General features: G+C 36.7%; 1 protein-coding gene across 9 annotated transcripts in view; it reads right to left on the reverse strand.

The window, feature by feature from the left end:
* FUT8 (fucosyltransferase 8) overlaps positions 1-13053 on the reverse strand; it is a 306584-nt gene that overhangs the window by 124601 nt on the left and 168930 nt on the right. The window contains exon 2 of one of the 9 annotated variants that reach the window (XM_061156865.1): positions 4405-4544. The exons of the other annotated variants lie outside the window; for them this stretch is intronic. Within the exon in view, the coding sequence (XP_061012848.1) occupies positions 4405-4442 (38 nt within the window). The 5' untranslated portion in view covers positions 4443-4544. The remainder of the gene's footprint in view (positions 1-4404; positions 4545-13053) is intronic. 9 annotated transcript variants of the gene reach the window in all.

Genomic DNA, 13053 nt, shown 5'->3' on the forward strand with positions numbered 1-13053 from the left:
TCACTGAACTGCTGGTTTCCAAAACACTCAACTTTGCAAAGCAAGTTCTGTTATTGTTTTTTAAATTTACTCCCTGCTCTTGTCCTACATCAATAATGAAAATAATAGCTATTATCATATATACTCTCATTATCTTCAAGGTACTATGATTAACATTTAAGATAACTATTTCATTTACAACAACTCAGAACAATCAAGAAAAAAGAGGTATGCTTATAGCTATGAAAGTGAGGTTCAGAGAGGTTAAGCAGCTTTGTTCAAGGTTCCAAAGCTAATAAGCAGTGTAGCCACAACTAGAATCCAGGCTTGTTTTCTTCCCTTCTGTTAATTAACGGAATAAATCAAAATACATGAAGGACAAATTCACTGTGAGATGGCATAAGCTATAAATATCCATATCAATGTTACCAGGATATATTTGTCCATGTAGGGCAGTGATGGTAGAACTAATTATCCTCAGTTGTTTTAAGATATAGATAAAGAGTCAGTAGGCCTCCAAAGAAAACTTTTGTTACACTAGCATATCCTTTACTCCAAGCCAAGACACTCTGGGATATATAACATTCTAGTAAGTATCAATAATTTAGATTAATTCATCACCCTCACTGTAAAGACCATTGGTATCAGTGCCTTCTTAACTGCTGGTTAGGGTAGCTGTACAGAGGTTAAAACCATAGGTTCTAGAGGAAGACGGACTTTGATCAGGGTCCTACTAGCTGTGTGACTCTAAGCAAGTTATTTAACCTTAGAAAGGTTATTAATATATTTATAATAATTTCCTTTCTAAGGTTAAATAACCATAATCTTTATAATAATTTCCCTATCTGCACTATGAAAATAACAATCACACCACAAAGACTCATGCTGAAGAAGAAATGCTTCAAAATAGCTGGGGCTCAATAAATGTTACCTTGACATAAAAAATATTGACATTTTTACCATATTTTATTGTAGAACAGCACATACTATTATGGAATATCTTTACAGTACCTTCCTAAAATTTTATAAAGATTATAAAGAATATGAAGTTTTGTCATATGAATTCAGCTGCTGAGATAACCAGAAAGACTGATCTTTTAAAAAAAGTAGTAATAAAATTCTCCATATCAAAATAAGTGCTTACACGGGACCCTGCTTGGAAAACTCAATAAACTAGAATATAATAAGTCCAATGAGAGAAATTTTCACAAATTTTAAGCTATGATCTACTTTTTTAAAGAGAATATCATAAGTCTTCAAAGAATTGTACAGTTTCTTATCTGGTTTCTTAATATGCTGTCTTGGAGACATTAGCTGAAAACTATCAAGATAATAAGTAAGATTTAGTAACTTCCCTAGCTATTCTGCACACTCACACCATAGTCGCCAAGGAAAATCTGAAGGTATATGAAAGAAGGGTGGCTTTTAAAAATTTTGGTCACATTAAAATAGCCTATCATATAAAGAAAGGAATACAATCCTTCCCCAGAACACCAGCCTGATAGCTGCTCCAAGTGAATTAATAGCTTTGGAAAGAATTCTATAAAAATTATACACCAGTATCAAGAATTCTGATTGAACAATGCTGCTGTCAAAGCAATGACTAATAAGTAAATTTAATCTTCATGCATACTCACACCAAGTAAAAAACTGATTTTTCTAATATAGATCTATAGCTAAAAATCATACCACATCAAAATTATACCTTTCCATTCTGCATATGCATTTACATGGAATCATCTCTGTGTATATTTATTTAAGCTAAGTTAAAAAATTGGGAATTGGTGATGGACAGGGAGGCCTGGCGTACTGCGGTTCATGGGGTCACAAAGAGTCGGACACAACTGAGCGACTGAACTGAACTGAAAAAATAATCATTCCAAAAGTCAAAAAAGAAAATCAACACAATCTAAGCGGAACAGAAATTAATTTCAATTCTACTGACAAAGATTAGATTCAAGATCAGCAATTTGTCAGTTTATTTTACAAACTTCATTTCAATTGTTTGTTAATGATGTTCAGTTGTTCAGTCATGTCCAGCTCTTTGCGACCCCATGGACAGCAGCATACCAGGCTTCCCTGTCCTTCAACATCTCCCTAAGTTTGTGCAGACTCATGTACTTTGAGTTGATGATGCCATCCAACCATCTCATCCTTTATCACCCCCTTCTCCTCCTGTCCTCAATCTTTCCCAGAATCAGGGTTTTTTCCAGTGAGTTGGCTCTTCGTGTCAGCTGGCCAAGGATTGGAGCTTCGGCTTCAGCATCAGTCCTTCAAATGAATATTCAGGGTTGATTTCCTTTAGGATTGACTGGTTTGATCTCCTTGCAGTCCAAGGGACTCTCAAGAATCTTCTCCAGCACCACAGTTTGAAAGCATCAATTCTTCGGGACTCAGCCTTCTCACATATGTACATGACTCCTGGGAAAACCATAGCTTTGACTAGATGGACCTTTGTAGGCAAAATGATGGCTCTGCTTTTTAATATGCTGTCTAGGTTTACCAGAGCTTTTCTTCCAAGAAGCAAGTATCTTTTAATTTCATGGCTGCAGTCATCATCCACAGTGATTTTGGAGTCCAAGAAAATAAAGTCTGTCACTGTTTTCATTGTTTCCCCATCTATTCATCATGAAGTGAACTGGATGCCCTGATCTTAGTTTTTTTGAATGTCGAGTTTTAAGCCAGCTTTTTCACTCTTCTCTTTCACCTTCAACAAGAGGCTCTTTAATTCCTCTTTACTTCCTGCCATTAGAGTGGTGTCATCTGCATATCTGAGGTTACTGGTATTCCTCCCAGGAATATAAATCTTCATTCCAGCTTGTGATTCATCCAGCCCTGCATTTCACATGATGTACTCTATATATAAGTTAAATAAGCAGGGTTGACAATATATAGCCTTGACGTACTACTTTCCCAATTTTGAACCAGTCCAGGGTTCCATGTCTGGTTCTAACTCCTGTTTCTTGACCTGCATACAGGTTCTTCCTGGTTCTAACTCCTGTTTCTTGACCTGCATATATGTTCCTGCATTCAAGTAAGGTGGGCTTCCCTTGTGGCTCAGCTGGTAAAGAATCTGCCTGCAATGTGGGAGACCTGGGTTTGATCCCTGGGTTGGGAAGATCCCCTGGAAAACGGAAAGGCTGCCACTTCAGTATTCTGGCCTAGAAAATTTCATGGACTGTATAGTCCACGGGGTCGCAAAGAGTTGGACACGACTGAGCGACTTACACTTTCACAGGTAAGGTGGTCTGGTATTCCATTGTTATTAGTTAAGTTCATATAGCCCAGATGATATTACAGTACACTGATACTTTAAGACACATAGAAGGACAAAGTAAATACGTTGTTTGAAAACAAAAAGCACTTTATAAAACAGTAACCATCTTACCATTGCTAAGGAATTTCTGGAAGACTCAGTGAAGATAGGCTACAGTATCAGGTGAAACATATTAATAAAATAACCTCAAATATTATCTGTTGCTTTGAAAGAAAAAGGAAGGGATGTAGAGAAGGGAGGGATCTTGGGAAGGAATGAGTGCAAAACACCCAATAACATCCACAAATGATAATTCTCTACTCAGACAGCAGCTACCATATTATATTCATATCATATCAATAAACATGACCCAGCCCAAGTGCTGACCTACAGTAAATGCTCAAGAAATGGCTTGCAAATGAATGATGCATTAAAGAATGACTGAAGATAGTTTCCTAACAAGTTTCCACCCCCCCCCAAAGAAAAGACAGAAATACATAAAATGTGTTATTTCCATTGCTAATAACCCATTCATGTTCAAACAAAATTGTAATAAATCACTGGATGGAAGGTCCATAGGGGTTATTTTAGAGGAAAAGGTGATTAATATGTCTGCAAACTTCCACTAGTATCATTATTAGAAACTGTCAGTGTTAAGTCACTCAGTCAGTCATGTCTCTTTTTGCAACCCCATGAATTGGGAGTCTGCCAGGATCCTTTGTCCATGGGATTTCCCAGGCATGAATACTGGAGTGGGTTGCCATTTCCTCCTCCAGGGAATATTCACAAACCAGGGAACGAACTTGAATCTCCGGCATTGGTAGACATATTCTTTACCACTGAGCCACCAGGGAAGCCCTCATTATTAAGACAGAACTAGGCTACCTGCCGGGGAAGGCAATGGCACCCCACTCCAGTACTCTTGCATGGAAAATCCCATTGACGGAGGAGCCTAGTAGGCTGCGGTCCATGGGGTCGCTAAGAGTCGGACACGACTGAGCAACTTCACTTTCACTTTTCACTTTCATGGATTGGAGAAGGAAATGGCAACCCACTCCAGTGTTCTTTCCTGGAAAATCCCAGGGATGGGGGAGCCTGGTGGGCTGCCGTCTATGGGGTCGCACAGAGTCGGGCATGACAGAAGTGACTTAGCAGCAGCAGCAGGCTACCTGCATGAAAGAATGACATTTCCCAATTGCAAGTCCATCCTCTAGCAGAGTCTTTCTTTGCTTTCCATCAAAGGCTGAAGTTTGAGCAGATCTTTGTCTTTGATAATTAATGAAGACCTCATCACTTGTGCATTCATTCTCTAAAAGAAAACAATCACATTCCCTATCAGAAGCCATTGCTAGAATAAAGGGAACCCAATCATTCTTCTGTCCATAAATTATAAATGCATATTTTACTTCAAGTCACACTCACACAATCATTTTTTGTGAACGATTTTTCAGCAAAGAAACAATGATGACACAAAACCAAAGTGAAAAATCCTCATATATATCCAAAGGCATTCAGTGCCTATTTTAAGAATGGAGCTGGCAAAACATCAACTGCACATACGGCTGCAAATGCACAAAGCTGCAGAAAAGCCCTCATAATTAATCCCTCAGTTAATAAGCAACTGGAAATTTTCCGAAGAACTAGGAGGTGAGATCTAGAAGCAATGACCTTTGTTTATTCCCAGTTAAGAATTTTTTATTATTATCTTGCAATTGATTTTATACCTTTTTAGTCACAATCAAGTCATGTGAAGAATTGTTATAATTCATCTGAGACTTGTTTGCACTGTTAACTGTATCTGTAAAGTACACTCCTACTAGGTTATACAACCCCCCTCCCCGCAACACACACACACACCACAAAAGTCTGCTTTAAAAGTACACATTTGTCTTGGTTACACACCAGAATAGTTTAAGAGAAAGGCAACAACTGACTTTCAGCTGACATATTAAAGATGAGACTACTTCATAAAGCATTCTAGATTCAAACCACACTATATCTCAGCTTCCCTCCACGTCACCAATGAAAAAATGATCACTGGCTTGCAACATCACCATCATAACAGCACTACCAAACCTTTAATAACTTAACTGTCTTTCATCCAGCAGTATTAAGTTGCTTTGCCAGTGCTAAGTAAGCTACACAACACCCCAGTGAAGTAAACATTATCAACAACCGAGTGTTAATCCTTTCAGAGCTTTTGGGTTTTTCTTGTATACTGTCCTGCCTTGTCAGAACAAGGAAGCTGAAGTTAAAAGACATAATGTATTTTAAGCTTTCAGAGGTAGAATCTCATGCCACTTTCATGTTCTTAAATACGTCAATCTAAACCTGAACTAAATATAAACTTTTGGGGGCCTTTCATCAAAGACAGTGATAGGCCACAGACTACTAATATCAAGTTCAAAGGTAAAAGAAATTTGAATTTCTTCATACTGAAATGGGAAATTTTAAACTAATACTACACTCAAATGTATTCACACAACTAATCTTATGAAGGAACAATTCATCTTATGCCCTAGGCTTTGTTTTCAGGTATCAACAAAGTACTTTCTATTTTCCTCCATTATTTATTGTACTGTACTATATGCTAAATATGTGTGTGTGTGTGTGTGCACGCATGTGTGTTAACAAAACATAGATAAAATAACCCAAGCTGCAGGATGTAACATTTCCCCAAGTCAATACTGAAATGCTTTTGTTTGTTTCCCCCTTCTGACGAAATTACAAATGTGTCAAATTCCCAAAATATAGCACTAACAACACTTCTTCCCACAGAGATTTTTATCAAGGCAGATGGAGTGGCAGAAGGAGGTGAAAGATTACTATCCTTTGCCCTCAGGCATATAAATTCCAGCCTGATGTATGAAATCTATTTCCAACAAATACCAGGAAACTAGGAAAACAACATCTTAAGTAGGATTTCACTGAGGTACTGAACCCTACAGTTACATGGCAGTGTCTTGAAATCTTTTCTCCGGAGGAGAAATTACAGGTTCCACAGAAGAACTCTAAGTTCTTCTTATGCCTAATGTATTCTGGACACCAGTCCGCACTTAGGAAATAGACAGTGAGCATACTGGGTACCACCATGCTGCCATCTAGGTAATGAAACCATTTCAATTATAAGTGTTCCCCAGTGCTGGCTGAAGAGGAAAGAGAGAGAGAGACATTTCAAGGGATTTTCCCAATGGCATCTATTTTTTGGCCCCATGAAGCAAAGATAGAAGAACAGCTCTTCAGTTAGGTCAAGGTGTTCAGACTTCAGCAAAGGCACAAACTGCCCCCTTCCTGTCTCTTTTTATCCCATGTGAAAAACAAATTGACTTTGTTGGGTTGAAGAGGCTCGCTGCAAAGTCATTCCCAATTCCAGAGTCTTAGAATTAATGTTTTTCATGTTTTAAGTGGCTATTAAAATATCACATTTTCTACCGGTGAACTCATTGTCAACAAAGCGATTTTTATACAGTCATAAAGAAAAAAAAATATGAACTCATAAGGACAAAATCAAGTAGGCAGAGCTCTCAAACACCAAACACAAAGCTAGGAGATCATTCTAACCAGAGAAGTAACACATTGGTATGTCATGTATTTGCTTCTTTCCTCCCAGACAGGGAGATATCTCTGAATGGATACACAAAGGGAAGGGGGATCCAGGAGCTGGAGGCTGAGCTGGCGTGGGCAATTATTTTCCAGTGTATACCCTGTGTAGTATTTGAACTGTGTCTATGGATCATCTCTTAAAAACCTGGATTCTCTTCTGTCTGACAAACACCTACTACTTAAATTTCTTGTCTTCTGTATATCATTGATAAAGGAAAAAAAAAACAGAATTAGGGAAAGAGAGAGTGAAAGAAATGCTGGAGAAAGACAAGAAGGAGGGAAAGAAAGGAAAGAAAGAAAATCTGATAATATGATCTCTGTAGGAGCAAGAATCATAGTTCAATCAAAAAACAATTTAGTGCTTGTTACAGGACAGAAGGACACAAACACAAATCAGAAACATCTACTATACTTAAGGAGTTCATAACCAGGTGGAAGAGTCAGACACAAATTTTGAAATATGAACCACATTATATAATAACAGTTATGATTTGGATATAAGAGTCTGGACTAGAGCAAGAAGAGAGAACGTCTGGTATCGCTAAGAACTTAAAAAGAGCAGTCACATTCAACCCATTCTAAGCATTAAGGATTTTGGATGATGAAGGAAGGGAAAATTACCTGAAGCAGAAGGAAGAGCTGTATGAAAGAGCACACTGTATTCAAGAAAATGTGGAAATAATTTTATATGGCTGGAGTATATAGCACATAGGAGAATAGAAAATAATGGACAGGACAAAAAATTTGTTGGGTTTTTAAGCCTGAACAAACGTTTTGGCCAAAGGAGTAGTAGGAAATCAAGCTAAATGAGTGAATAGTGTCAGTTTTCTTAAACCATAGAGGAATATTTGTTTTAAAAGTTAATTGTATAGAAGTTCACTGGGGCCAAGGTTGGTGCGAGAATTTTAAAGAAAAAACAAATTTCTTCAGAACACAAGTACAGTAATAATTGATGTATAAATAGACGGTACTATATATCAGGTTCAGAGGGCTTTCTAATTAGAAACAGTTTAGACTTCTTCTGGCTCACATGAACTCAAGAGCAGTATAGCTGTATTTATCTTCATTATATAATTCACAATTGTCATTAATTCAGATTGATTACCTTTCCCCCAAACAAGCAAATTAGTAATGTTATCACACAACTAATATTGTTACATTTGCTTTTATAAAATTAGGCAGGCATACACAAAGTAACTGTGCAAATCTAAGTCCCAGTAATACCAATGTTTAGCAAAATTTTAACAGTCCAAGAATGCATGTGAGAGTTGGACTATAAAGAAAGCTGAGCGCCAAAGAATTGATGCTTTTGAACCGTGGTGTTGGAGAAGACTCTTAGGAGTCCCTTGGACTGCAAGGAGATCCAACCAGTCCATCCTAAAGGAGATCAGTCCTGGGTGTTCACTGAAAGGACTGATGTTGAAGCTGAAACTCCAATATTTTGGCCACCTGATGCGAAGAGCTGACTCATTTAAAAAGACCCTGATGCTGGGAAAGATTGAGGGCAGGAGGAGAAGGGGACGACAGAGGCTGAGATGATTGGATGGCACCACCGACTCAATGGACATGGGTTTGGGTGGACTCTGGGAGTTGGTGATGGACAGGGAGGTCTGGAGTGTTGCAGTCCATGGGGTCACAAAGAGTTGGACATGACTGAGCGACCGAACTGAACTGAAGAATGCATGAGATTCAGTGTTAAGACTGTGCTGACATCTTTTATGCCTAATTTGTAATTGCTTCTAAACACTACCTAAATAATACAATTTTATTCAGAAAATATGCATAGCACATGTACTAAAATAGGTAAATTTGCCTAAATAAAAAAAATCCAGCATACACAGACACACACACATGGGTATGCAATGCACACACACAGTGCCTATGATTTGTTCTTTTCGTAACACAGTGTGGCTCTATATTCCACTACTCCCAGAAACATCTTAATTCCATCCATTATTAGAGAGTAAAAAGAGCAGCAGACAAAGAGAAGACATGGACGTTCTCCGAGCTATAAAACAAACTAAATATTTGACTTACCTCATTTCTGGGCCCTACTTTTTTTTTCTAATCTGTTAGTTATAACTTTTTCCTAAATAAGTAAATACTTACTTTAATAATTTTTATAAAAGTTAGTACCCACTCTTTGAAAGGATTAAAGTGATTTTAAAAGAAGTATGAAGAGAGATACCTCAAATACAATTACATAGAAAGTTAAAATAGGCTAACATTTACATTAACATAATTCTAGGCATTTTAATGCCCATATGAAAACAGATTTTAAAAGCTTTCATAAAACTTGGATGATAGTCTCATTCCAAGGGACTGTCTGGCAAAATGTACAGGCTGCTTGGAATAGCATTGGGAGGCAATTCAAAAGCCGAAAATTGTTGTAAGCACTTATTTTAAAATAAAGTTTAATTTTCACTTAAAAAAATTGGATGATAATGTCTGTGCTTTTAAAATATAATAATTTAATCTTACCTGAATTTAACAGAAACATGTCAGTGAAAATATACGAATTGCTCAATTTCAAATGGATATTTTCTAAAAGCTCTAAGGTTAAAAAAATAAGAAAGTATTTGTAGACTAATATCTTTATATTTAAAATTGTAGATGTTATTAACTAAAATATAAGAATATTTATACATCCTATCAAAACAAAATTTTGTTGGCATGTTATTTTTCACAGTCAAACTTTATAACATATCAGATCCACAATCATAAACTGCATAAATATCTTTTATTAAAAATATCTTTTATTTCATATTAAATAGAGTTGCTGCCAATCTTGTTACCAATTTGTTTTACCTTTTAATTGGCTGGATTTCATTATTAACTGATTTTTTTTTTTTTTTTCAAGAGGGCCTCATGAGTATTTGGGAATGTCTGCTTGCTGACTTTATAAATGAATGGTATCTTGGCTAGGAACAATATTTCTGGATCACATCCTCTTTACTTCAGAAGTGTTTGGCTATTGCTACACTGATCTCCAGCACTGGCTGTCCCTGAGAAGAGGTTTACTAAGAGTCTTATTCTGCCCTTCTCCTCTGAAATGATATGCCCTTTTTTTCTGAATACCTGGAGAAATATCAAAGTTCTATCAATTAACCTAGGTATGTCAAGCACTCAAAATCCCTAGGACTCAAAATATCATTTTGACTTGAGGATTCAATTGTTAATTCTTCTCAGAAAAAACTTTATTATATCTTTGAATAATTTTTCTCCTCCACATTTTTGATTCTCTACTTCATGCAATTAGCATAATGTTGGATCTTTGCTGGACCTCCATTGTCTATTACATTCTCTGTTTTAATTTCTTGCTTTTTCTTCTTCACTCTCTGTGACAGGAGGCAAGCTTTACTTCAGTGTCAGTAATTTAATTTTTAGCTACTATTTCTATCCCTTGCTATTTCCACTTTACTTATTTCAGTAATTATGCTTTACAATACCATGAAGCACATTATCTTTCTGAGGCAAGGCAGTCTGACTTCCATATGCTGAGTCGTGTCAGTTCTGAGGAAATCAGAAGCCATTATTTCCGAAGGGAACTGTGGTAACCAGACAGGCCACTCCTCAGTCTTCATTGTTATGTAACAACTTTTTAAATCCTTTTAATAATATTTACTTTTTCTCTTTTTGCTTCTAGTATGAAGTTTTAATAAAAAATATAAATAATTATAAAGGGGAGCAGCTTAAATTATCCAGATTTACAACCGCATGTTAATGCTATTTCCTACTATTTCATATTATACACAGCTAGAATCTTACTTTGGCTATCATTTCAAATCAACCATTACTCAGGTCAGGAAACCATAAAACTGAGAGAGGAAGATGGAATGAAAGAGAGGGAGAATATTCTATGAGCTGACGTGGGAAGAAAATGAAACAGAAGTGCTTTTAAATAAGCTAATTAAGAAATATAAGAACAAGTAGGAATATTAATACCTATTAAAATAAATCATTTTCATATATCCTTTAACTGCAATATATTACTACAGGCAATGGTGACATTATAACGTCTAAAAGAACAAAGAGAAGAAGAACTAAACAGCCTCTTGATGAAAGTGAAACATTCAGAAAACTAAGATCATGGCATGCGCTCCCATCACTTCATGGCAAATAGATGGGGAAACAATGGAACAGTGACAGACATTATTTTGGAGGGCTCCAAAATCACTGCAGATGGTGACTGCAGCCATGAAATTAAAAGATGCTTGATCTTGGAAGAAAAGCTATGACCAACTTAGACAGCATATTAAAAAGCAGAGACATTACTTTGCCAACAAAGGTCCGTTTAGTCAAAGTTATGGTTCTTCCAGTAGTCATGTATGGATGTGAGAGTTGAACTATAAAGAAAGCTGAGTGCTGAAGAATTGATGCTTTTGAACCGTGGTGTTGGAGAAGACTTTTGAGAGTCCCTTGGACTGCAAGGAGATCCAACCAGGCCATCCTAAAGGAAATCAGTCCTGAATATTCATTGGAAGGACTGATGCTGAAGCTGAAACTCCAATACTTTGGCCACCTGATGCAAAGAGCTGACTCATTTGAAAAGACCCTGAAGCTGGGAAAGATTGAAGGTAGGAGGAGAAGGGGACGACAGAGGCTGAGATGGTTGGATGGCATCACTGACACAATGGACATGAGTCTGAGTAAGCTCTGGGAGTTGGTGATGGACAGAGAGGCCTGGCGTGCTGCAGTCCATGGGGTCGCAAAGAGTCGGACACGAGGTATGGTCAGCAACCGACAAAACAGCCCCAAGAGCCTCGCCTCCTGGTGTGCGCTCTCTGGCACAGGTCCGCTCTCACAGTGAGCAGCAATGATCTGTGTAGTAACTGATACAATACTGCATTGTGATGAAGTGTGACTTCTAATGCCGCTTCCAATTTACTTTTTTCTACTTGTTCTTGGGGAATCCTGATGTCATGACATTATAAACAGCTAAATATAATTTCAGTGGAAAAATAGATAACTAAAGAATTAGGCTAATGGAACAATATATGCTTTGAGCAGCTTATTCTCTTTTCTTGCCTGAAAAATTTAACCCACCTCTCAAATAGGCACTGTTCAAAGACAGAGTAAGGAATCAATAAGACAGGTACTTAAAGATATACAAGATGAAGAATGCTCTCTCTAATCATAAAAGACAATTTCTCTATATATAAATCTAACAGTTTCGGGAGTGGATTCAACTTGTGGCTGCTTTCTTTAAAATCATGGTCTTTGACATCAACTAGGCCAAATGACTCAAACTCTATATCATTATGATAAACAGCCTGAATTAAAAGGTAATATACCATTCTAACAGCTGTTTCAGAAGTAAACTTTGGTAGTTATTTTTGTAGGAAATAATGTTAGATTGTTTTATATTCTGCAAGTTATAAGAATTTATATGAGACTGAATTAAATACCTAAGCGTGGTTTACAAAAACTGTCAGGAGAGGCTCTTTACACCTCAGATGAAGGATATAATTTGGGGCAGAGGTCTGCAATTTAAGAAATTCTAAAAGATTACTTGGCAAGGAATTTTGTGTTTGTCTTCTCTGATGGAAAACTGCCTTAAAGCCTCTCCTCATTTCAAAGCTAAGGCAGTTTGTTAGTAAAAGTTTAAAGGGATATTTCTCATAAAATGATATACTGCACTTGAGCCATACCCTCAACTAACTGATGCTGCTGCTATACTTTGTCAACATTAATGTCTTTATCAGCCAGAGGCACAGCCACAGAGTCACTGGGCTCATATTACTGTAGCTGATAGATCTGCAGTTAACTATATGATCCCTAAAACCATAAATAAGCCTTTAACTTCAGGGAGGGCTACATGTTTTATAAACCTGGTAGAATTATATTTGCCTTTTATGCAGAAGGTAATAAATGGCTTATTAATAATTACTCAGAAACCAACTAAATTTTTGAGCTTCAGTAGAGAAGGAAAAGTGCTATAAGCAGCATGCTTACTCCAGCCTCCAAATTCCCATTTTCTTTACATATTCTGATTTCCTTCATACAAATATCCAATTAACAAATTTTTATTTAAGTCATTTCTATATTAATTCATCAATAAACTTTACCATGGTCAAAACTGCATATGGTATGTCACATGCAACATATATTTTGAAGGTATGTAACATCCAAAGAGTCCCAAAATACCATCTAACTGGAGGAAAAAAAAATCTGTGATTGATAATCTATTCAAAAACATAAATAATTTTTTCTAA

This window comes from Dama dama, chromosome 12, assembly GCF_033118175.1.
Source record: "Dama dama isolate Ldn47 chromosome 12, ASM3311817v1, whole genome shotgun sequence".
Lineage (NCBI taxonomy): Eukaryota > Metazoa > Chordata > Mammalia > Artiodactyla > Cervidae > Dama > Dama dama.